The sequence below is a fragment of the Salvelinus sp. IW2-2015 genome, linkage group LG32 (assembly GCF_002910315.2).
Source record: "Salvelinus sp. IW2-2015 linkage group LG32, ASM291031v2, whole genome shotgun sequence".
Classification (NCBI taxonomy): Eukaryota; Metazoa; Chordata; class Actinopteri; order Salmoniformes; family Salmonidae; genus Salvelinus; species Salvelinus sp. IW2-2015.
The window spans coordinates 14,246,256-14,272,818 of NC_036871.1; the positions used below are offsets into that span (position 1 = coordinate 14,246,256).

General features: G+C 43.2%; 2 protein-coding genes across 2 annotated transcripts; both read left to right on the forward strand.

Annotated features, from left to right (window-relative positions):
• Positions 1 to 2,088: 2,088 nt before the first annotated feature.
• ppp1r7 (protein phosphatase 1, regulatory (inhibitor) subunit 7) lies at positions 2,089 to 15,734 on the forward strand. Its single transcript, XM_023977465.2, has 10 exons — positions 2,089 to 2,167; positions 2,967 to 3,062; positions 5,994 to 6,049; positions 6,142 to 6,207; positions 6,376 to 6,506; positions 8,099 to 8,261; positions 12,126 to 12,242; positions 12,450 to 12,554; positions 14,679 to 14,765; positions 14,919 to 15,734. Exons 1-10 carry the CDS (start codon positions 2,128 to 2,130, stop codon positions 15,093 to 15,095), a joined length of 1,038 nt encoding a protein of 345 aa, XP_023833233.1. The 5' UTR covers positions 2,089 to 2,127; the 3' UTR covers positions 15,096 to 15,734.
• A 1,579-nt stretch (positions 15,735 to 17,313) lies between these two features.
• On the forward strand, positions 17,314 to 25,222 carry LOC111957002 (UBX domain-containing protein 7). Its single transcript, XM_023977709.2, has 11 exons — positions 17,314 to 17,421; positions 18,442 to 18,598; positions 18,788 to 18,855; positions 18,986 to 19,051; positions 19,197 to 19,309; positions 19,508 to 19,654; positions 21,133 to 21,223; positions 21,323 to 21,456; positions 21,638 to 22,175; positions 22,469 to 22,548; positions 24,360 to 25,222. Exons 1-11 carry the CDS (start codon positions 17,322 to 17,324, stop codon positions 24,519 to 24,521), a joined length of 1,656 nt encoding a protein of 551 aa, XP_023833477.1. The 5' UTR covers positions 17,314 to 17,321; the 3' UTR covers positions 24,522 to 25,222.
• The last annotated feature ends 1,341 nt before the right edge of the window (positions 25,223 to 26,563 follow it).

Here is a 26,563-nt window from a genome sequence, read left to right on the forward strand (position 1 = left end):
GTTATGTCTACCCCTGAGTCCAGGATGTAGCTACCATCTTCCTCCAGCAGTGTGTCTGAAGAGGGCCTATAAAGCCTGGTACGCAATGGAGGGGAATATTGTTTGGGGCGTAAAGATCTGTGTCAAGATAACAAGAACAGCAGCGTCTTGGTCTCACTCTGTGTAGTTTACTTCATATGGAAAACCAGCCTCACACCCTGTTGTAAATTAAAAAAGAGTAGATCTAGGGTCTCCCTCTCCAAATTCACAAAGGAATGCACTCTGTCTCCAGAGACATTCTAAAGCGAATACTGGAACAATATTTCTCACAGCAAACGTGGGGAATGGTTAGAGGCGAGCGATGGAAAACTATTGTCGTATTGTTGGTTATTTTGTGATGTCATTAAAAATATTATAGAGGAAATACTGTAACTTGAAGGAAATACTGTAACTTGAAAGTATATACACTACATGTACGAAGTCTCCATCCTTTACGTTGTGCATGAAATATGAAAAGGATGAAYGTGTTTTTGTTAAGATAGGGATGTGATTTTTGTAGCCATAAGAGATCATTTGTTTTCTATAAACTTTGCACAGTAAGTAGCCACGCCCCGAGTGAGATCAGAGTGTGTCAGCCTGACGGAACAGTCCCTTTCGACCAGAGTGCATAAAAGGATTGGTAAAGAAATTAACATTCAGACCAGAGAGGGGTGTAGCTACAGGTCACGTCCAAAGTGGTTTGAACGCTGAAATCTCAACACGAGGTAGAGACAATAATATCACTTCACGGACAATCACTGATACGGCTGATTAGCTGTCCTAAGTAAAGTTTCTAGAAAAGCGAATTGAAGTGGGACCATTCTACTACTCTTCAAACCATCCTGTTCTACAACTCTTCTCGAATCACCGTATTCTACTACTCTCATCACCCAATGGGAACCATCGACACGGCTGGCTAGCCTATCTTCAAATAATCATCTTCCAGAGCAAATGGAAGCAGAGTGCGCTCTGTTCTGTTCAGGACTACACGACGGGTCGCTGGATTCCAGGCGACGGCAGAGGAGAGCAACAGTAGAAGAGACTGGGGGGGGGGGGGCTTTTGGACAATCAGAGCATTACAAGCGTGCCGTGGAAAGGCCCAACCAAACCCTTTCAAAGAAGGCTTGGCTTACTCCAAACGGGCGGCGGTTCATGTGCAAAGTATATGATTACTGTGAGAGTAGTTTATAAATGTACCAAAGTATTATGTCTCTGTCCCTCTCTCGCCCTCTCCATGTCTTTTATAAAAAGCCACCATATTGTGTCAGTCCGCTAGGGACCTGTTTCTAATGTATTATGTGTGTATGTTTATCCTGTGTTATCATTTAGTTAGCTAGTAAATAAATAACTAAACCAATATGTGTAGTACTGAATCATACATAAGGCTGGGTTTTTCGCAGATGCAAGAGATTACGACTGTTCAGAATGATGATATGATACGAGGTTAGGATGAACTGTTTTGACTCTTTGATGGACGTGATTTAATTCGGGTAACTCTTTAAACAATTGCTCTCGTGGTGCCCCAAATTCCTAATGAGTTAATTGTTACATGATTCATTTAATCGGTAACAATTAAACATAGTTAGTTGATTAGGTAAATAACATTCATCAGATTAATGAAAGGAAATTCATGACACCTACTAGGGAAGTAGATTAAGTACATCAACTCATTGTTTTGAAAATATACACCATCCACCTATAGTATGTTTCTGGTTATGGATGACCGTCCCTTGAACACTCTATTCTTATTTTATTTATCTGCCCTTGTTGAAGGGCTATTTATGTCCTCTTGTGCAGGTGTGATTGTGGCGTGCTGCTGTGCAGGAATATGTGTGATTGGCACCATCCTGTGGTCAAAAAGTGCAACTAAACTGCTCTTTATGATAGTGTCGCAGTTCTTATATTTTCCATGTTAAACATTCATGTTTTGTCTTTCTTTATATTTTCGGGATTCAAATGTGATCTTGAATATCGCTAACAAAGGGATAAATTATCTATTGTGGTCAGTGACAAACCCCTTTTGAAGGCAGAGCCCGCACCAAACATGCAGCCTCCTGATTGGCTGAGGAGAATGTCAATGAAAAAGGGCAGAGTTATCGGGAAACAAATATGGCTACCCTGTCTGTTGGAGAGCCTCAAGAGATGGAAGGTGAGTGATAATTTAAAATATTGCATCACAAATAGTTTTTCATGAGGGTGGTTAAATATATATTTACCTATTTATTATTGAACCCCCCCACAACTGCATGCTGCAGGGGATGTTATTTTGTGCTGCTTTGCCCTTCCCTCCGTGGACATGCTATCTAGCTTGTTTGTTAGCTAGCTACTGCCACTGGTGGCGATGTCATTCAATAATAAGTTGTTTACGTTCGCTAGCATTTATCTAGCTACTATTACTAGCTAACATGTTTTTTCTGTAMCTAGGTAAATGTCATCCTATGTTTTTTTGTAGTTAGCTAACATTAGCTATTTAACAAATATTGACCGACTCATCCACTTAAAGCAAGTTAGCCTAGCAACTGAGTGTAGTTGAAGTGGGAACATCTCATGGTGATTGGTCTATCAAGCTACTCTACTAGCTGGTTGGTCGGCCCTTGCTGGCCAGTCAGCTAGCGTGGAAATGTTGCTTTCAATATTGTCGGATTCTTCCAACATCTAAAATCAAACTGTTAGACAGACACATACGAAAATAACCTTACTAGCTACTGTATATAGCTAACTTCAAAACAAGGTTTAGCTAAGTATGAACACGTTTCTACTTATGAACATGCTACTGATCAGCTAGCAGTAGTTTGCAGACAGCCATCCATAGAAAAGCAGGGCAGATCATGTGAGCCTGCTACATGGGCGTTTTAGTTTTCATGACTCATCCATAGCTACAACTGTGATAATGTTCAAACTACATTGAACTGACCCAGGCTGTTCCTTCCCATCTGTTCTGTGTGCAGTGGATCGGAAGGGAGAGTCAGAGGAGTCAGGAGATGATGATACCAGGAGGAAGAGCATCAACGGGGAGGTAGACCTGAACCAGCCTCCTGCCACAGGTGGGGCCTACCTGTACATGTCAAGGAGGCAGCTTCAATTTCCTAATTTAAAACTTAACTGAGAACCTACCTATGCAAGCTAGCTATTAATGGTTGATCACTTAATTTGCATGAAGTCTCTTTTGCATTAGTAGGTAATGTATTGATGTATTGTGACTTTATTTTCTACTTGTTTATGAATCAATGCTGTTTTTGTTTGCTACCTTATGTGAATTGAATGTGGGAAATGCGCTCTGCAAATTAAATATTATTATTATGTTATGCAAGTATACAGGGTAAGGTTATACTCAGGTATAGTGTCAAGTCATGCTCAGTTGGCACAAACTAAAAAAAAWTATTTAGATGTGAATCTGACTGAAAGCAGGAAGCACCAGTGACTAGATCAATAAAAAATTGGTCAGATGAAGCAGATTTTAAGCTACAGGACTGTTTTGCTAGCACAGAGTGGAATATGTTCTGGGATTCCTCCGATGGCATTGAGGAGTACACCACATCAGTCATTGGCTTCATCAATAAGTGCATCGACGACATCGTCCCCACAGTGGCCGTACGTACATAGCCCAACCAGAAGCCACGGATTACAGGCAGCATCAGCACTGAGCTAAAGGCTAGAGCTGCCGCTTTCAAGGAGTGGGACTCTAACCCATTGTGTTATTGACTGTACGTTTGTTTATTCCATGTGTAACTCTGTTGTTTGTGTCGCTTTGCTTTATCTTAGCCAGGTCACAGTTGTAAATGAGAACTTGTTCTCAACTGGCCTACCTGGTGAAATAAAAAATTACCCTGAAGTTAATAGGAAATCCCACTATGCCCTCAGACAAACCATCAAGCGGGCAAAGGGTCAATAYAGGACTAAGATCGCATCGTACTACACTGGCTCTGACGCTCGTCAGATGTGGCAGGGCTTGCAAACCATTACAGACTACAAAGGGAAGCACAGCCGAGAGCTGCCCAGTGACACGAGCATACCAGACAAGCAAAATTATTTTTATATTTTATTTAACCAGGTAGGCCAGTTGAGAACAACCACGACCTGCCCAAGATGAACTTCTATGCTCGCTTCGAGGCAAATAACACTGAAACATGCATAAGAGCACCATCTGTTCCGGACGACTGTACAATCACACTCTCCGCAGCCGATGTGAGTAAGACCTTTAAACAGGCCGCAGTGCCAGACGGATTACCAGGACGTGTACTCCGAGCATGCGCTGACCAACTGGCAAGTGTCTTCACTGACATGTTCAACTTCTCCCTGTCTGAGTCTGTAATACCAACATGTTTCAAGCAGACCACCATAGTCCCTGTACCAAAGGAAACGAAGGTAACTTGCCTAAATGATTACCACCCTGTAGCACTCACATCTAGTCATGAAGTGCTTTGAAAGGCTGGTCATGGCACACATCAACAGCATCCTCCTGGACACCCTAGACCCACTCCAATTCGCATACTGCCCCAACAGATCCACAGATGACGCAATCTCAATCTCAATCACACGCCATAGTCCCTGTGCCCAAGAACACTAAGTTAACCTGCCTAAATGACTACTGACCCGTAGCACTCACGTCTGTAGCCATGAAGTGCTTTGAAAGGCAGGTCATGGCTCACATCAACACCATTATCCCAGAAACCCTAGACCCACTCCAATTTGCATACCACCCCAACAGATCCACAGATGATGCAATCTCTATTGCACTCCACACTGCCCTTTCCCACCTGGACAAAAGGAACACCTATGTGAGAATGCTATTCATTGACTACAGCTCAGTGTTCAACACTATAGTGCCCTCAAAGCTCATCAATAAGCTAAGGACCCTGGGACTAAACACCTCCCTCTGCAACTGGATCCTGGACTTCCTCACAGGTGGTAATGGTAGGTAACATCCTGCCACGCTGATCCTCAACACAGGGGCCCCTCAGGTGTGTGTGTTTTGTCCCCTCCTGTACTCCCTGTTCACTCATGACTGCACGACTCCAACACCATTCAATTTGCAGATGACAACAGTGGGAGGCCCGATCACCGACAATGACGAGACACCCTATAGGGAGGAGGTCAGAGACCTGGCCATGTGGTGCTAGGACAACAACCTCTCCCTCAATATGATCAAGACAAAGGAGATGATTGTGGACTACAGGAAAAAAGAGGACCGAGCACGCCCCCATTCTCATCGGCGGGGCTGTATTGGGGCAGGTTGAGAGCTTCAAGTTCCTTGGTGTCCACTTCACCAACAAACTAACATGGTCCAAGCACCGACCGCAAGGCACTACAGAGGGTAGTGCGTACGGCCCAGTACGTCACTGGGGCCAAGCTTCTTGCCATCCAGGACCTCTATACCAAGCGGTGTCAGAGGAAGGCCCTACAAGTTGTCAACGACTCCAGCCACCCTAGTCGTCATAGACTGTCCTCTCTGCTACCGCATGGCAGCGGTACCGGAGCTCAAAGTCTAGGTCCAAGAGGCTTCTAAACAGCTTCTACTCCCAAGCCATAAGTCTGCTGAACACCTAATCAAATTGCTACTCCGACTTTTTGCATTGCTCCCCCACCCCCTCTTTACACCGCTTCTACTCTGTTGTCATCTATACATAGTCACTTCAATAACTCTACCTACATGTACATACTACCTCAACTAACCGGTGCCCCCGCACATTGACTCTGTACTGGTACCGCCCTGTATATAGTTTTGCTATTGTTTTACTGCTGCACTTTAATTAGTTGTTACTTTCATCTTAATCTTATGTGTATATTTTTTTAAACTACAATGTTGGTTGGGGGCTTGTAAGTAAGCATTTCACTGTTGTATTAGACGCATGTGACGAATACAATTTGATTTGAGAACATTTTGTACTGTTGTAGCTAGTACATGCTACTCCTAGTTAGGCCTAGATGCTGTGTTACAAATCACTTTCTTGAAATGTCTTTCTCTTTGTACACAGTTAAAGAGGAGTCTCCCGTTGATATGGATACCATAACCTTGGACCCAGACGAAGAGGTGATGGAGGGATGGGAATTAGTGTTGCCATAACAATTATAAATGTTGTTCCAATTTAGTTCTCTACCTAACACACCTACCTCTCTTCACAGGATGTTGATCTTGTCCACTGTAGGATTGGGAAGATTGAGGGATTGGAGGTGTTGAGGAAGGCTAAGGTCAGTAGGTTGACTACTGTCAGGCCTTCACCCATACAGTATTATTTTTTAAAACATCATAATGCTATTTATAGAAAACATAGATGACAATCACTCTGGAGTAAAGGAGACTGTCTGCACAAACAGAATGACTAGATTAACTAATGCTAAATGTTTGCGTGTCTCCAGACGCTCTCTCTAAGGCAGAACCTGATCAAAAACATTGAGAACCTGGAGACGTTAGTGACTCTGAAGGAGCTGGATCTCTACGACAACCAAATCCGCAAACTTGAGAACCTGCAGACCCTCACAGAACTGGAGTGAGTCTGACCCATACAGTACCAGTCAAAAGTGTAGACACACCTACTCATTCCAGGGTTTTTCTTTATTTTTACTATTTTCTACGTTGCAGAATAATACTGAAGAAATCAAAATGGCCACCCTTTGCCTTGACAGCTTTGCACCCTCTTGGCATTCTCTCAATCAGCTTAATGACGTAGTCACCTGGAATGTATTTCAATTAACAGTTGTGCCTTGTTAATTTGTGGAATTTCTTTCCTTCTTTATGCGTTTGAGCCAATCAGTTGTGTTGTGACATGATAGGGGTGGTATACAGAAGATAGCTCTATTTGGTAAAATACCAAGTCTATATTATGCCAAGAACAGCTCAAATAAGCAAAGAGAAACGACAGTCCATCATTACTTTAAGACATGAAGGTCATTCAATCCTGAAAATTTCAAGAACTTTGAAAGTTTCTTCAGTTGCAGTCGCAAAAACCATCAAGCGCTATGATGAAGGACCGCCACAGGAAAGGAAGACCCAGAGTTACCTCTGCTGCAGAGGATAAGTTCCTCAGAAATTGCAGCCCAAATAAATGCTTCAGAGTTCAAGTAACAGACATCTCAACATCAACTGGTCAGAGGGGACTGCGTGAATCTGTCCTTCATATAGTCCAATTGCTGCAAAGAAACCACTACTAAAGGACACCAAGAAGAAGAGACTTGCTTGGGCCAAGAAACATGAGCAATGGACGTTAGACYAGTGGAAATCTGTCCTTTGGTCTGAGTCCAAATTTGAGATTTTTGGTTCCAACCCCCGTGTGAACGAATTATCTCGTGTGGTTCCCACCGTGAAACATCGAGGTGTGATGGTGTGTGGTGCTTTTGTGGTGACACTGTCTGGGATTTATTTAGAATTCAAAGCACACTTAACCAGCATGGCTACCACAGCATTCTGCAGCGATACGCCATCCCATTTAGTTTGCGCTTAGTGAAACAATGACCCAAAATACACCTCCAGGGTGTGTAAGGACTATTTGACCAAAAAGGAGAGTGATGGAATGCTGCATCAGATGATCTGGCCTCCACAATCACCTGACCTCAACCCAATTGAGATGGTTTGGGATGAGTTGGACTGCAGAGTGAAGGRAAATCAGCCAACAAGTGCTCAGCATATGTGGGAACTCCTTCAAGACAGTTGGAAAAGCATTCCTCACGAAGCTGGTTGAGAGAGAATGCCAAGAGTGTTTTAAAGCTGTCATCAAGGCAAAGGGTGTCTACTTTGAAGAATCTAAAATATATTCTGATTTAACACTTGTTAGGTTACTACATGATTCAGTATGTGTTATTTCATAGTTCTGGTGTCTTCACTATTATTCTACAATGTAGGTTTGTCCAAATTTTTGACTGGTACTGTACATAAATGCATGCATACACACCAGTGTTTCCCTTCCTATCAGCTGACCTTGCAGTTGCCTCGATGACCAGCTTTTACTAACCATTAAGTGCATTCCTCTTCTCAGTTACACTGACAGAACTGAATGAACTTTGTTACTCCATGTGCTATTTTGCACAAAATGTTTCCTCTGTAAAGTTGAATTAAACCTGAATGTATTTTGACTCTGATCTCCAGCCAGCTGGACGTGTCCTTCAATCTGCTGAGGAAGGTGGAGGGTCTGGAGCGTCTGACGGGGCTGAAGAAGCTATTCCTGCTGCACAACAAGATCAGTCACATCGCCAACTTGGACCATCTCACCGGCCTGGAGATGCTGGAGCTGGGCTCTAACCGCATCCGGGTGAGACAGAGGCCAAGGGTCAGGGGTTACAGGGCATGTGCGACCAATTACATATGCTTAGAATTTGTATGCAGAGATGAAAACTCATTGCTTTTTGGCGATTATTCACAGTTTTGGGGGGGGAAATACTGTTGGTCTTTTTGTCATATCAAAATCGTTGACTAAGCACAGAATGCATCTCTGTGTTCTACAAATAGAATATCAAACACAGTGTGATGTCATATCACAATGAGTGCCTCATCCAATAATMATGTGACAGCTGTGATCTTCCCGCCGCATCCCCTACCAGCCATTACTCACCTGCTTCTCTCTGTCCGTTCTTTCTGCAAATCTCCATCAGCTTTTAAAATGTACAGTGCCTTTAGAACGCATTCACACCCCTTGACTTCTTCCACATTTTCTGTTACAAAGTGGTATTTAATTGTATTTTGTTTTGGTCAATGATCTACACGATTGTAACAATTGTAAAGAAATCATGAAAAATAGAACACTAATATATCTTGATTTAGATAAGTAGTCAATACATGTTAGGAATACATATGGCAAAACTGTAACTAGGCCACTCAGGAACATTCAATGTGGTCTTGGTAAGCAACTCCAGTGTATATTTAGCCTTGTACTTTAGGTTGTCCTGCTGAAAGGTGAACTCATCTCCCAGTGTCTGTTGGAAAGCAGACTGAACCAGATTTTACTCTAGGAGTTTGCCTGTGCTTAGATCTATTCCGTTGATTTTATCATAAACTCCCTAGTCCTTGCCAATGACAAGCATACCCATAACATAATGCAGCCACCACCATGCTTCAAAATATATATTAAAATATATATTTTTATTTTATTTAACTAGGCAAGTCAATTAAGAACAAATTCTTATTTACAATGACGGCCTACCGGGGAACAGTGAACACTTGTTCAGTGGCAGAACGACAGATTTTTACCTTGTCAGCTCGGGGATTCGATCCAGCAAACTTTTGGTTACTGGCCCTACGCTCTAACCACTAGGCTACCTGCCACCCCAAAACAATTGACAGCGGTGGGATTGAATATGAAGTGTGGTACTCAGTGATGTGTTGTGGATTTGCCCCAAACATAGCGCTTTGTATTCAGGACATAAAGTTAATTTCTTTGCCACATTTTTTGCAGTTTTACTTTAGTGCCTTATTGCAAACAGAATGCATGTTTTGGAATGTTTTATTCTGCTTCATTCTTTTTACTCTGTCAATTAGGTTAGTATTGTGGAGTAAGTACAATGTTGTTGATCTGTCCTCTATTATTCTCTTATCAAAGCCATTAAACTCAGCCATTCTGTTTTAAAGTCACCATTGGCCTCATGGTGAAATCCCTGAGCGGTTTCCTTCCTCTCCTGCAACTGAGTTAGGAAGGACACCTGTATCTTTGTAGTGACTGGGTGTATTGATTCACCACCCAAAGTGTAATGAATAACTTCACCATGCTGAACAGGACGTTCAATGTGTGCAATGTTGTGAGGCATTGGAAAACCTCCCTGGTCTTTGGTTGAATTTTACTGCTCGACTGAGGGACCTTACAATTATCTGTATGTGTGGGGTACAGAGATGAGGTAGTCAGTCAAAAATCATGTAAAACACTTATTGCACATAGAGTCCATGCTACTTATTATGTGACTTGTCTGCTTTTTTTGTAAAAGCTTAACATTTAAATATCCCCTTTGAGCATGTAAGTTATTAATTACACTTCGGATGGCATCCTTCCTAACTCAGTTGCCGTAACGGAAGGAAACCGCTTAGGGATTTCACCATGAGGCCAATGGTGACTTTTAAAACAGAATGGCTGAGTTTAATGGCTGTGATAGGACAAAATTGATGATGGTTCAACAACATTGTAGTTACTCCACAATACTAATCTAAATGAGTAAAAAGAAAAAAATATTCTAAAACATGCATCCTTTTTACAATAAGGCACTAAACTGCAAGAAATGTGGCAAAGAAATTAACTTCATGTCCTGAATACAAAGCGTCATGTTTGGGGCAAATCCCTTAGCACCAGTCTTTATATTTTCCATCGTGGTGGCTGAATCATGTTATGGGTATGCATGTCATCGGCAAGGACTGGAGTGTTTTATGATAAAAAGCAATGGAATAGAGCTAAGCACAGGCAAAATCCTAGAGGAAAACCTTGGTTCGGTCTGCTTTCCAACAGACACTGGGCGATTAATTCAACTTTTCAGTAGGACAATAGCCTAAAACACATGGCCAAATTTACACTGTGGCCTGGTTTTATTCGGTACACCACCTCGTTCACGAAAATTGATTGCTCCTATAGTCACGTGGCCATGGCTTGCAATCGAACGTTAGAATTGGCAAAACGAATGACCTAAGCGACTTTGAACGTGGTATGATCATCGGTGCCAGGCACGCAGGATCCAGTATCTCAAACGGCCGCACTTCTGGGCTTTTCATGCACGACAATGTCGAGGGTTTGCCGAGAATAGTGCAACACAAACATCCAGTCAGCGGCGGTCCTGTGGGAAAACACAGCTCAACAGTGGTGTGTAGAACGGCATCTCGGCTTGCACAACTTGTTGAACCTTGTCACGGATGGGCTGTTACGACCACACCGGGTTCAACTCCTKTCAGCTTAAAAACAGGAAGAAGGGGCTCCAGTGGGCACGCGATGACCAACACTGGAAAATTTGAGTGGAAAAACATMTCCTGGTCCGACGAATCCCGGTTTGTTTTGCGACATGCAGATGCGAGAGTCAAGATTTGGTGTAAGCAGCATGAGTCCATGGACCCATCCTGCCTGTTGTCAACGGTACAGGCTCGTGGCTGTGGTGAATTGGTGTGTGGAATGTTTTCCTGGCACAAGTTAAGTCCCTTGATACCAATTGAGCAACGATTTGAACGCTGTGTCCCAACGTATTCCGGGCTGATCTGGCTGCAAAGGGTCCGACAYGGTACTAAATGGGTGTACCTAATRAATTGGAGTTGCTTCCCAAACCAACATTGAATGTTCCTGAGTGRCCTAATTAAAATGTTGACTTAAACCGGCTTAAATCTATGGCAAGACTTCAACAACCAACTTGACAGACCTTAAAGAATTGTAAAAAATAATAATGTGCAAATATTGTACAATCCAGGTGTGCAAAGCTTTAAGACTTACCCAGAAAGACTCACAGCTGTAATCGCTGCCCAAGGTGATTCTATGTATTGACTCGGGGTTGAATACTTATCCATTCAAGATATTCGTATTTTTCATTCCACTTTAATTATTTTTCAAAATAAATCTTTCACTTTGACAGGGTATTTTGTAGATAATTTAATCGCACTTTGTTAAATTACAATGTGGAAAAAGTCTCTAGGGGTGTCACTTGTTAAATCCACCTCAGAGTAGACGGAGGGGAGGAGATGGGTTAAAGAAGGATTTTTAAGCCTTGTGACAATTGAGACATGAATTGTTTGTGTACAATTCAGAGGGTGAATGGGCAAGACCACAAGAGTTAGGTGCCTTTTTGAATGGGGTATGGTAGTAGGTGCCCTGCGCACCAGTTTGTGTGAAGATCTGCAATGCTGTTGGGTTTTTCACGCTCAACAGTTTGTCGTGTGTATCAAGAATGGTCCACCACCTAAAGGACATTCAGCCAACTTGACACAATTGTGGGACACTTTCGACACCTTGTAGAGTACATACCCAGATGAATTGAGGCTGTTCTGAGGTGGTGTGCAGCTCAATATTAGGAAGGTGTTCTTAATGTTTTTTTACACTTATGCTCTGCTTACTCCAAATCTACACGTCTCTCAATTGGCAGCCACTTGGAACAGAAAGAGTCATTGTTGCCGCAAAGACTTGATTGATCTAACGCGTGTGTGTGGCTTTTTGTGTTTCCAGGTAATTGAGAATTTGGACTCGCTGTCCTCTTTGACGAGTCTGTTTCTGGGCACCAACAAGATCACGCAGTTTCAGCATCTGGAGGGCCTACACAATCTGACAGTCCTTAGCATCCAGGTACACAAAAACACAGTGGCTTAATAGTGTGTGTGACTTCCTCAGTCTTCAGTTTTGTGTTCAGTGGGACAACGAGAAATAGACTGCAGCATTCCTAACACGCAAATGCTTGTGTTTAGTGACCCTACTCAGTAGCAAGTACATCTACTCATGAAGACGGTACAATATTGAAGACAAGTGGATGTTGTGTTGTCGTCTTTCCTYCAGAGTAACCGCATCACCAAGATGGAGGGTCTGCAGGGTCTGGTCAACCTGAAGGAGCTCTACCTGAGTCACAATGGCATCGAGGTCATCGAGGGCCTGGAGAACAACGTGAGTCAACGGCAACCTGCACAACTGTAGGGCCATGCACGTTGCCATGGCGACCAATAAAATTAGAGCAGGAATGCAATATTTATGGATCCCTAATGAAGTAATGTGGTGGGAGTCTGCTAGATGACTTGATGTAAATGTTTAGCGGCTTCACTGCAGGTAGATTATACAATGTATGTTTGGTTTTTTTTAATCTAAAAATAATAATGTGCGATTTACATGGGGTGGGGGGGTGTCTAGAGGCGGTGCTAGAGGCGTCATTATAGACACCCTGGTTTGAATCCAGGCTGTATGGCAAMCGGCCGTGATTGTGTGCCGCCCTATGGGACTTCCAATTGGCCCAGCATTGTCTGTGTTTGGCCGTTGTAGGCGTCATTGTAAATAAGAATTTGTTCTTTACTGACTTGCCTAGTTAAAGAAAAATAAATGAACATGTTGAAGTCGGAAGTTTACATACACTTAGGTTGGAGTCATTAAAACTCGTTTTAACCACTCCACACGTTTTTTGTTAACAAACTATAGTTTTGGCAAGTCGGTTAGGACATCTACTTTGTGCATGACACAARTCATTCTTCAAACAATTGTCTACAGACAGATTATTTCACTTATAATTCACTGTATCACAATTCCAGTGGGTCAGAAGTTTATATACACTAAGTMGACTGTACCTTTTTAAACAGCTTGGAAAATTCCAGAAAATKATGTCATGGCTTCTGATCATTTGAGTCAATTAGAGGTGTACCTGTGGATGTATTTCAAGACCTACCTTCAAACTCAGTGCCTCTTTGCTTGACATCATGTGAAAATCCAAAGAAATCAGCCAAGACCTCAGAAAAAGAACTGTAGACCTCCACAAGTCTGGTTCATCCTTGGGAGCAATTTCCAAATGCCTAAAGGTACCACGTTCATCTGTACAAACAATAGTACGCAAGTATAAACACCATGGGACCACGCAGCCGTCATACCGCTCAGGAAGGAGACGCGTTCTGTCTCCTAGAGATGAACGTACTTTGGTGCAAATCAATCTCAGAACAACAGCAAAGGACCTTGTGAAGATGCTGGAGGAAACGGGTACAAAGGTATCTATATCCACAGTAAAACGAGTCCAATATCGTCATAACCTGAAATGCCGCTCAGCAAGGAAGAAGCCACTGCTCCAAAACCACAATAAAAAAATAAAAACAGACTACGGTTTGCAACTGCACATGGGAACAAAGATAGTAGTTTTGGAGAAATGTCTGATGATAGAAAAATAGAACTGTTTGGCCATAATGACCATTGTTATGTTTGGAGGAAAAAGGGGGAGGCTTACAAGCCGAAAAACACCATCCCAACCGTGAAGCACGGTGGTGGCAGCATCATGTTGTGGGGGTGCTTTGCTGCAGGAGGCACTGGTGCACTTCAAAAATAGATGGGATCATGAGGTAGGAAAATGATGTGGGTATATTGAAGCAACATCTAAAGACATCAGTCAGGAAGTTAAAGCTTGGTCGCAAATGGGTCTTCCAAATGGACAATGACCCCAAGCATACTTCCAAAGTTGTGGCAAAATGGCTTAAGGACAACAAAGTCTAGGTATTGGAGTGGCCATCACAAAGCCCTGACCTCAATCCCATAGAAAATTTTTGGGCAGAATTGAAAAAGTGTGCGAGCATGGAGGCCTACAAACCTGACTCGGTTACACCAGCTCTGTCAGGAGGAATGAGACAAAATTCACCCAACTTATTGTGGAAGGCTACCCAAAACGTTTGACCCAAGTTAAACAATTTAAAGGCAATGCTACCAAATACTAATTGAGTGCATGTAAAATTCTGACCCACTGGGAATGTGATGAAAGAAATAAAATGAAATAAATCATTCTCTCTACTATTATTCTGACATTTCACATTCTTAAAATAAAGTGGTGATCCTAACTGACCTAAGACAGGGACTTTTTACTAGGATTAAATGTCAGGAATTGTGAAAAACTGAGTTTACATACACCTTAGCCAAATACATTAACTTCTGACTTCAACTGTAGTTATTGTAAAATTATGACTTAACATGTCTGCACACWAGTTTAATAGCAAGTACTTGAAAATATTTAAAGTGGTGACTCAATTTATGCTGTTTGTCCACATACAGAAAAAGCTGACAACTCTGGACATCGCAGCCAACCGGGTGAAGAAAATTGAAAACATCAGCCATTTAACAGACCTACAGGAATTCTGGGTAAGAGGGAAGGAGAGATTGAAAGGAGGGATGTAGCATGGATGAGTAATTTTTTTAAGTAAATCACTGTCAGTTGTTCGAGAAATACATATGTCCAAGGCTGCAGATTGGGAAGTTATGTCATATATGAAATCTCTACCGCCCCCCCCCCAGATGAATGATAATCAGATAGAGAACTGGTCAGATCTGGATGAGCTGAAGAGCTCCAAAGCCCTGGAGACGGTGTACCTGGAGAGGAACCCCTTACAGAAGGACCCCCAATACCGCAGGAAGATCATGCTGGCGCTGCCCACCGTACGCCAGATCGATGCCACCTTCATCCGCTTCTAACCGGCCCACGCCCGCCGTGCCACGACACATCTCGTACCCCCACCTCAGTGTCCCCCACCTCCCACTCACCGTCCTTCCCCTGCAACTGCAAAATGGATCTCCGCTCACTGCACTAATTCACCACAGACACATACTGATACACACAGACAAGGGTTCCCTTCGTATAACACGTGTACTTAAACACACATTCTGACCATCACTTTTCTCCTTAACCTCTCTCGCACACAAACACGTGCACGCACGCATGTACACACTCACTCACCACCTGACCTATGCTATTGTGTGAACGCTTATTAATTTATTCCCAGAATTGGACTGGAAATGGGCTGGGAGGAGTGGGGGCTGCAGGGATGTCAAAAAGACCCCATCTTTCCCCACTGCCCCCCCCTCCCTCTTTCTCCTTCTCTCCTCCCCTTTACTTTTGCATGTGGAGTAGGGAACGACTGCCCTGCCTGATTGGCCTTTGTCTGTATGATAAGAAAAGAAGGCAGGCTGTTTTCTCTTTGTTATTGAAATTGCACTGCACCTGGCGGAGAGGGGGATGAGTGGTCATGGGAGTGTTTGTCTTTTTTTTTTTTAGGAAGGTCTACTACACTCAACAGATATCAAAGTCTTATTTTTTTTATATTAAAGAATATAAAATGATCAAATGTGTAAAAAAATATATATAATGTTGGCGTATGATACTTAGTGTTTGCCATAGGGATATTTAGAGCATCATAACACTGGACTGCTTGCATACTGCAGCTGCATTACAGACACGGTCTCGTGCACGTGGTATCTTGTTCAAAGTGAAGGATTGAACTTAATTCACGCCCTGTCACATCAAAGAAGCGCTCTCTTTGTGCTCGATCTGAAACTGGTCTGTCTCAGGCCAATAAGGCAAATGTTCTGAATGCATTGTCACCCGAAGGAACAGACCAGGGTTTTTTTCATTGATTTCTTTTAAAACATATTTGTTTTGAATGGTAATCCTTCGGTGAACATCCCCAGGAGATTGTCTGCTTTTGATTGTAAATAATCAAATTCTCTTAGACTGACTCAACATCCTAATTCAAATGAATCTGCAGTCTGAGCTGTTAATCCATATGTCAATCATGCTGCTGTGAAATGCAACTAACATTCAGTGATGGTGGTATTCAGCACTTCTTTCTTTTCAGGCCATGTCCCTCAAATGTTTTGAGATAATGTAAAGAAAAATATGACAATCTGTTATATTTCTAAGTCAATAGCCCATGCATATACATGTATGGAGTCACCTACAGTTGTACACTTACAGGGAAAGTTTAACCGAAGTGAACCGTGTTTGTGAACAGAAATGGGCTCCTATGACATATTGACCTGGATCAGTGGAGTGTGTCTGAGTGAAGGTATGTGGAAGGGAAGGAGTGTGTTTGTGGTGTAAACCACTTTCAACCACAATCCTCAGGACCTTACTATTGCTAATCAATGGACCAACGGCCTCAGAATTTGCCCCTAACCACAGATYTAGGATCAGTTAACCCTTCTGTACCCCCAATCAGATTTGAACTTTAATAGTGTAATGACCCTGTATCAGTGGTTAGGGGAAAATGTATATTCCCACCTGSAGAGCAAAAGGTGACCCATACAACTGGGGCTTATTCAAGAGGGTGCAACATTTTAGAATGTTACAGATAAAAATGCAATGTATAGAATTTCAACTATTGACTCCTCCCTTTGCCAGACAAGTTGGCAGTTCTATACATGACTTTTGTATCTGCCCCACTAGTCCCAGTCCCTCAGACGGGTTCATAAAACAATGCCACACAACTCACTTGTATTTTTTGCCTTGTTTTTAGTTAAGCTTGGTAGACTGTTCTTGAACTGAATGTATTATAAAAGAYGAAATAATAAAGTTACATAAATTACATGTCTCCCCTCACAAATGCTTACACCACTAAACTGACATTAGGAAATAGATTGAAAGCTACTATTGCATGCACTGTATAAATTAGATTACATGTATTGACTAAAACTGCTGTACTATTGTGAATACTGTGAAGAGAAGAAAAGATAACAGTATCACTTGAAAGGAWACCCTTGAAAGGGCCATTGAGCTATGGTAGGGGCGGCCTGCTACTCAGCCAACGTAGTCAAACCAGAGATAGGGTAATGAAATACATTACCCACAATCCAACACAAGTCTCTGTGTGACGCAGCCATCCAGGCAAAGCTCGCGAGTACAGAACGGCAGTACGCACGCGCATGATTTGTGTTGTTGTTGGTGGCGGTAAGATGGCGGCGCTCGGGGACGCATCAACTCCGGGGGTGAATGGGTTAATACAACAGTTCACATCTATTACAGGTAAAATGTGTTTTATTTTATTGTTACAATGTAAATTTTTCATGAGTTATCTTCCGAAAACAATCATGTCGCCCCAGCATCACAGAAAGCTGCGCAGGAAAATCAGACGGGGCATCAGTGCTTACTTACTGCCCCCTCTTGTCACACAAGGGGGAAAATAACTGGAGATAGCTACGACCGTCAAGTGTGTGGTCACCAGAATATAACATATAACTTTTAAACATAAAATTACCCCCAGGAAAGACTACATAGAATTGTCTTGGGATGATGTCTGACACAAAATGGCTTTCTAGAGTTTCCCCAAAAGTCATTTTGAGTATCTAGAGGTGCAATAACTCGCCTTATTTTCTCTCATGTCTGTGGAATGGACGTTGGGTGCAACATTTTCCTCTTGTCGAGCTAACCTAGCCTAGGCTCCACCTTACAATGGCTGAAACATCTCCCGCCTGTCATGTTCAAGCGATCGGAACGGAAGCACCACACCAGCCTCCTTCTGCTAACGTTACTGTTACACAAAGTTTGCATTAAAATTGTAATTTAATGATGCTATGTTTAATGGTATATATATGTAGATGGCAATTTGGCCGAATCATCCCATTTTTTGTGTGATCGTATCATGTTCTGTCGAGAAGACATGAAAAGTGAAACAGACATGCGCAGTAAACATGACAAACTCTAACCATCTATATATGCAGACATTTTTGCATGCAAGTTTAGATTGCATGTAAATTGCACATGTCACACAGTTCTTGATTACCATGCATGGAGATAAAACGTATACATAGTGAAAGTGCCATTATCCTTCTGCCAGTGCGTTGAGCTCAAACAAGAACCGCGCATGCGCATTAGTCCGTTTTTGGATTGATCCTAGTTGGTGTACAGATCTCGTGAAACATTTAATAACATGGCTTATGTCAACCAATTAAGAAATGATTCAATGCAACAAAATATATTTCAGATGTAATACATCTGGTCACGTGTGTGTGTGTGTCATCCATGCTATTTGTTACATTTCCCCAGGTGCCACAGAGAGTGTGGGGAAGCATATGCTAGAAGCATGCAACAACAATCTAGAAATGGCAGTGACCATGTTCCTGGACGGAGGGGGRATCGCAGAGGAGCCCAGCACCAGCTCCAGTTCAGCAGGGGCATCCAGCAGCAAAGCTCCCCCCGCAGAGTAAGTCAATGRCCTATTCCACCACACCAACAACTGCAGGGTCATAAGAGATTGGGCCTGTGATGAAACAAACCCAAACTTCGAGAGATCGCCAATCCTGGTCTTATTGTTTTTCATTTAAAGCACGTTCATGAGAAAAAGGTCTGCGCTCCTGGAATTGAAGTTGAATATTGTCTGTCTGTTTTGCAGTGACGAAGTGCGTGCGCCCATCCCTCAGAAGCAGGACATACTGGTGGAGCCAGAGCCTATGTTTGGAGGTACAGTACTGCAGAGCAACCCCATAATTTAGCCTACCTCACTACAACTTGATGCTCCCTCTGTCACCCCCTCCCTCTGTCTCAGTCATCTAACAGTCTCTCACTCTCTCTCCATCTACCACTCTCGCAGCGCCAAAGCGACGAAGACCTGCCCGCTCCATATTTGACGGTTTTAGGGACTTCCAAACAGAAACCAGTAAGTAGCCTACATGTGTATGTATTTGCATAGAAAATAGTGCCACCCAGCCTTCAGGCATCAGGCATCAGGCAAAGCACTACTTGTGTTGTGATCTTGGTCAGGTTGTGGTATATACGCTAAAGGCTTCTCTGCTCTCTTTAAGTCCGCCAGGAGCAGGAGCTGAGGAACGGCAGTGCGGCGGACAAAAAACTCAGCACCCTGGCGGATCTGTTCCGGCCCCCTGTCGAGCTCATGCACAAAGGCAGCTTTGAGACGGTGAGGATCCCCCTCCCCCCCTGGACACCCAAGCTCCCTTGACCCGGAGGACTGTCAGTCGACCGTCATCCAAACCACCCTTAGCCGAAAGGATTGAATAGGCCTTTAAGCAATATGGTAACAATTCCACCTAGCCTGCCAGAGGGCAAGGCTATTACCATATTGCTTAATACCTATCTGGCTCCTTTCTCTCTCTAGGCGAAGGACTGTGGTCAGCTGGAGAACAAGTGGCTGATGATCAACATCCAGAATGTGCAGGACTTTGCCTGCCAGTGTCTCAACAGAGACGTATGGAGCAACGACGCGGTCCGGACCATCATCAGGGAGCACTTCATATTCTGGCAGGTACGAATGTGCACTCACACATGAAATGTCACCTTCCCATTCAGAAATAAATACTTTGTGTTTCAGTAGCTAGGTTTCCATCCAGTTTGCAGCAGATATTCATGCAAATATTATAAAATCTGCATAGAATATTTTTTCCCACCAGAGATGTTTTATATCAGACTTTTTGCTGATAAAAGGTTGTGCGTGATGATGTAGTTCACATTAAAAAAACTTACGCCGTTAAATTCCCATATACCGAATGAAAAATTCAAGTTAAATTGGTTTCAGCTCATTTTCAACTCTACTGATGGTTTTGTCACAAAAACTGTTTTATAGCAAATGTGCCCATTCTGGTCTTGGTACATGTGCTCTAGCCAACAGCTCACATATACTGTATGGGTAGTCTACCTACATTATGAGATTATTATGGACAAGAGCAATATTATTTGTAGTTGTAAAACGGCTGCCAAGCATCGATCATCACCAGACTAAGACCCTCTATATTTATTGGAATTGAGCGTCAAGCTTTTTACCGTGCACTTTCACCACCTGACTTATCTTTAGCCTAACAAACTGCATGTTTATTAGGACCACACAACATATCTTAGCGTGACTCCCAAGTTTACTTGGATATGAAGGCTATTATATAAATATCTGCGCATAAAGTAGTTTCCACCGCCATTTATCTCATCATTTTATTTTACAGACACAAAAAGATTCCACCATGTCGAACGAACATTTTCTCTGTCAGGCATTTATAAAATTGTACTGGCGTTTCATGTTTCCATCAGCACGGTTGTGATTTTTTTATTTTTTTATATATGTCAGGTAATTCATCTGCATGAAATGGTCGGATAGAAATGTGGTTACTGTCACAATTTTTCTCCTTGTCATAAAATCAAATCAAAGTTTATTTGTCACGTGCGCCGARTACAACTTTACAGTGAAATGCTTACTTACAGGCTCTAACCAATAGTGCAAAAAAGGTATTAGGTGAACAATAGGTAAGTAAAGAAATAAAACAACAGTAAAAAGACAGGCTATATACAGTAGCAAGGCTAGAAAAGTAGCGAGGCTACATGCAGACACCGGTTAGTCAGGCTGATTGAGGTAGTATGTACATGTAGATATGGTTAAAGTGACTATGCATATATGATGAACAGAGAGTAGCAGTAGCGTAAAAGAGGGGTTGGCGGGTGGTGGGTGGCGGGACACAATGCAGATAGCCCGGTTAGCCAATGTGCGGGAGCGCTGGTTGGTCGGCCCAATTGAGGTAGTATGTACATGGATTTATGGTGGTCTGCTTGAAACATGTTGGTATTACAGACTCAATCAGGGACACGTTGAAAATGTCAGTGAAGACACCTGCCAGTTGGTCTGTCATGCATACACAGTACATACGCTGTCACTTCCACACACGCACACACACTGTGTGCCATAGATGCGTGTTGAGGGGAGCTGACCTGCTGTGTGTGTGTGTGTGTTTGCATTGACAGGTTTACCACGACAGTGAAGAGGGACAGAGGTATATCCAGTTCTACAAGCTCAACAAGTTTCCCTATATCTCCATTTTGGACCCCCGGACAGGTGAGGCCTGCTCTGGGTTTCTGAGTGCTTGATCAGTTACTAACACTAAAAAGGTTTTGAAAGTCTTAYTGACGATGCTCGTGTTTGACCGTTCTGCAGGTCAGAAGATGGTGGAGTGGAACCAGTTGGACGTGGCTTCGTTTCTTGAACAGGTGACGGGCTTCCTGACGGAACATGGCCAGCTAGATGGCCCGGCATCCAGCCACCCGCCCCCCGCCAAACGCGCCCGCTCCGTGAGTCACCTCCTACTCTCTTTTTCAGCTTTCTCTTTGTGTTTTCTTAAATAAGGTCCATATTGCTAATTCCAGTCACATTGTAACTTTATTCTCTCAGTCTGTTCACTCTTTCTCTCTTCATCACTTCTATCTCTCTTTCACACCTCTGTTTGATTTATTCTCCCCATCTCTCTCTCAGGAGAGTCTGATAGACGCCAGTGAGGACAGCCAGTTGGAGGCAGCCATCCGAGCCTCTCTCCAGGAGACCCACTATGAGTCGTCCTCCGCCCCCGACCTCCCTGACTCCCCCCACTCTGCAGATGCAGACTCGGACGGAGACTCCGAAGCGGAGCCCTTCTCTGACAGCGAGGGCCTAATCTCTGTCGACGGCTCGGACAACGAGACAACAGAACCCCGGGAGGGCAGCTCCTACTCCATTGGCGGACACACCCCTCCAGGACCAGCCCCTCCCACTTCTGCAGCCGCAGCCCCCCAGCCCCCGCCACGGCCGGACAGTCCCCCCGTCCGTCACAGGAAGTCCCCCCACAAAGAGAACAGCCACAGGAAAGAGGAGAGCAAAAAGAACCACCTGGAGCCTCCGGCGGCCACCCTGGCCCGCTCCCAAGCCGACCCAGACTCAGAGCATCGTTCTGGGGAGAACCATCGCACCTCAGCTGGCCAAAGCTCCAGATCTGTTAAGACGGAAACCTCCGACCTCGACTGCCTTGATGACAATGGTATTAAAACTACTGTGTTATTGCGCATCATGTTTAAGTGTGTGGCTGTGACTGTTACTTTGAGATTGTAGCCTAGCAGTTAAGAGCATTGGGCCAGTAACCAAAAGGTCGCTGGTTCGACTAGGTGAAAAATCTGTCAATGTGCCCTTGAGCAAAGCACCTAACCCTAATTGCTCCTGTAAATCGCTCTGGATAAGAGCGTTTGCTAAATGACCAAATGTAAATTGTGTGTGTATATCTACGTCTTCATCCATCTCTACCCTGACTGCATTCTTCCTGTATTGTATCGTCAGGTCCCAAGGCCAGACTGATGCTGCGCTATCCAGATGGCCAGAGAGAGCAGATCGCCCTATCGTTCAAGGCTAAGCTTATGGTGAGAATGAACTCTTGTGTTAGGTCTTCGGTTCAATTCATGACCTGAAATAAGTCCACGTAGAAGTCCTGGTCAGTTTTCAGTTCAAGAATTGATTTTCAATTCATCCTGAGTTGAAATGCAACTGACACAAACTCCCTGGGACATTAACATAGAGGACATGGCTCTTCCATGCCTATAACTACAGTGGCAACAGAAAGTATGTGAACCCTTTAAGAATTACCTGTATTTCTGCATAAATTGGTCATACAATTTGATCTGATCTTCATCTAAGTCACAACAATAGACATGCACAGTTTGCTTGAACTAATAACACAAATGTATTGTATTCAATATAGACCAAAAAAACAACAKMATTTAAACATTCACAGTGTAGGTTAGAAAAAGTATGTGAACCCCTAGGCTAATGACTTCTCCAAAAGCTATTTGGAGTCAGGAGTCGGCTAACCTGGAGTACAATCAATGAGATGAGATTGGAGATGTTGGTTAGAGCTGCCCTGCCCTATAAAAAACACTCACAAAATTTGAGTTTGCTATTCACAAGAAGCATTGCCTGATGTGAAACATGCCTCGAACAAAAGAGATCTCAGAAGACCCAAGATTAAKAATTGTTGWCTTGCATAAAGCTGGAAAGGGTTACAAAAGTATCTCTGTAAGCCTTGATGTTCATCAGTCCACGGTAAGACAAATTGTCTGTAAATGGAGAAWGTTCAGCACTGTTGCTACTCTCCCTAGGAGTGGCCGTCCTGCAAGGATGACTGCAAGAGCACAGCGCAGATTGCTCWATGAGGGTAAGAAGAATCCTAGAGTGTCAGCTAAAGACTTACAGAAATCTCTGGAACATGCTAACATCTCTGTTGACGAGTCTACGATASGTAAAACACTAAATAAGAACGGTGTTCATGGGAGGACACCACGGAAGAAGCCACTGCTGTCCCCCMAAAATATTGCTGCACGTTTGAAGTTYGCAAAAGAGMACCTGGATGTTCCACAGCGCTACTGGCAAAATATTCTGTSGACAGATGAAACTACAGTTGAGCTGTTTGGAAGGAACACACAACACTATGTGTGGAGAAAAAAAGGCACAGCACAGCACACCAACATCAAAACCTCATCCCAACTGTAAAGTATGGTGGAGGGAGCGTCATGGTTTGGAGCTGCTTTGCTGCCTCAGGGCCTGGACAGCTTGCTATCATGGACAGAAAAATTTATTCCCAAGTTTATCAAGACATTTTGCAGAAGAATGGAAAGCTATCTGTCGGCCAGAAGAAAATACGCCTTCTGGAGTGGCCTAGTCAGAGTCCTGACCTCAACCCGATTGAGATGCTGTGGCATGACCTCAAGAGAGCGGTTCACACCAGACGTCCCAAGAATATTGCTGAACTGAAACAGTTTTGTAAAGAGGAATGGTCCAAAATTCTTCCTGACCGTTGTGCAGGTCTGATCTGCAACTACAGAAAACGTTTGGTTGAGGTTATTGCTGCCAAAGTAGGGTCAACCAGTTATTAAAACCAAGGGTTCACATACTTTTTCCACCCTGCACTGTGAATGTTTACATGGTGTGTTCAATAAAGACATGAAAACKTATAATTGTTTGTGTGTTATTAKTTTAAGCAGACTGTGTTTGTCTATTGTTGTGASTTAGATGAAGATCAGATCTAATTTTATGACCAATTTATGCAGAAATCCAGGTAATTCTAAMGGGTTCACATACTTTTTCTTGCCACTGTAGTTATCAAGCTGTTATTTAGTAAGCTGTTACCATGACTTGTTACTTACCTTCTTCCTCTTGTGTYCTCCACCCCATCCAGGCTCTCGTGAGACACGTCCAGTCGAAGGGTTACCCCAACGAACGCTTCGAGCTCGTCACAAACTTCCCCCGGCGGAAGCTGGCCCACTTGGACTATGACATCACACTGCAGGAGGCGGGGCTATGTCCACAGGAGACTGTATTTGTGCAGGAGAGGAACTAAGCCCCTGTCTTTTCTATCTCTTCAGGCCACACCCATATCACCAATTACCCAGGAGGACGTTACATGCTGCAACCTTTTGTTCTTTTGGAACAGTGGATGGACTCCATTATCCATCATTCGACTGGGAGGAAGTTGCTGGCTGTGTACTTTGWTAGAGGGCATTTTGTTCATCGTCAATTACCGAAGGCATTCTATTCTGATTTTAGTTTTATTCTGAGGTAATAAACCAATCGGAGTAGAATACATTAGAGATACAGTTAGAAATAAGCTGAGGGCCCGGATAATGATCAGAGCTGGCATCAGAGTTAGCAGACAAAATACTTTTATCCCCTGAGTTGTTAATACTTATTTTTTTGAGTCATGGACACCTACAGCCAGGTAAAGGAGGGGCTTGAACTCTGACCCTGAGCTCCAATGGGTCCCAAATTTGCTCRTCTCCGTGTTGATTGGGCGAGGAGCTTTTGCAGTAGTGAACGTGAGAAAGGGGGTGACTTTGAATAAGGGAATCAATGGAGAGGGGAGGTGAGGGATTTTTGGGGAGGGGGGTGAGGTGTACTTAACTGTTAACCTGCACTGTACAGGGGTGGTGTAGCGATTGACATGTAGTCTAGTTTTTTCTTATTTCATTCATTTTTTTATATGCTGCCCCATTTCCAAGAAAAGATGCTGATGCTTAAATATAATCATCAAAACAAAGGGAACTTTGGCTTGTTTGTTCTATTCAATTTATACCATGTTGTGTATCTGCAATCTGTCTAAATTGTGACCACGAGCTCAGAAGTATAGTTTTGGTGATGATGCATTGAAAATGGCCACAAGAAACCCAAATTGACCCCATGAATCTACAATATCACTCAGGTATTTATTGGTACCCCCGCCCCAATGACCTGAAGGATCTCGGTCAGTGTAAACAATGGGTTGTGGTATTATCACTCTTTCTAGCCCAGAGCTGTTAGATGTTGGTCCTGGAGGGCCAAAACACTTCTGCTTTTCATCCTCTCCTAATCAGGGACTAATTCAGACCTGGGACACCAGAGTGGTATACTTAAGCAATAAGGCACCTCGGGGGTTTGTGGTATATGGCAAYATACCACGGCTAAGAGTTGTTCTCTGCCCGACACAACGCCGTGTGCCTGGACACAGCCCTTAGCCGTGGTATATTGGCCATATACCACACATCCYGKAGGTGCCTTATTGGTATTATAAACTGGTTACCAACGTGATTAGAGCAGTAAAAATACATGTTTTGTCTTACCCCTTGTATATGTCTGATATACCACTGCTGTCAGCCAGTCAGCATTCAGGGCTCGAACCACCCAGTTTATAGTACAAAGCAAGCTAGATCTACTCAGGCTTTTTAAAAGCTAGCCAGCTTCAGTTTGCTTCACATTCAAGGTCAGGCTTTATCCGTATTACGAAGGTGGATATTTCTCGTCAGCCTCGCACGTGGATAGTCGAACGCTGAACTCTTCATTGAGACAMTGTTGAAACATCAATCCATTGGCGAGTCAGTGCCACATTTACATTTTGTGGCGCAATGAAAGAMAAGTTATCTTGTGAATTCAGCAGGCTATGGTGTGAAATAGGCCTTTAGAAGTGACGTCTTTATTTTATGGACATCTTTGGTGTGCTTATCAATGCACGAGCACCTTTTCCCCACTCCAATCGCTCTTTCTATCTGTGGAACAGCTTGTTGCATTGTGGCCACARACATATAATCCATAGAAGGGTTTTTAAACCTCTAACCCTGCCAGTCTGACTGTTAAACTCATGGGKACACTAGCAATGGCTGCCAGTCTTGACTTGAATGGGTACTGCCATCCTATGGATTATATGTCTATGGTTAGTTGTGGCTTTGGCAAATTTTTAAATCCAATCGGGCACAAAAACGTACAGTTTGGAGAGCAAATGCTGTCATTACTAAATGTGTAATGTGATAGGTATTTTAATATTAMAWTTTTTTTTTAACACAAAACATTTGATTAATAAAATATTTAATCAGTTGTCTTTCTCAAATGAAAGGGATGATAACACAATATTTG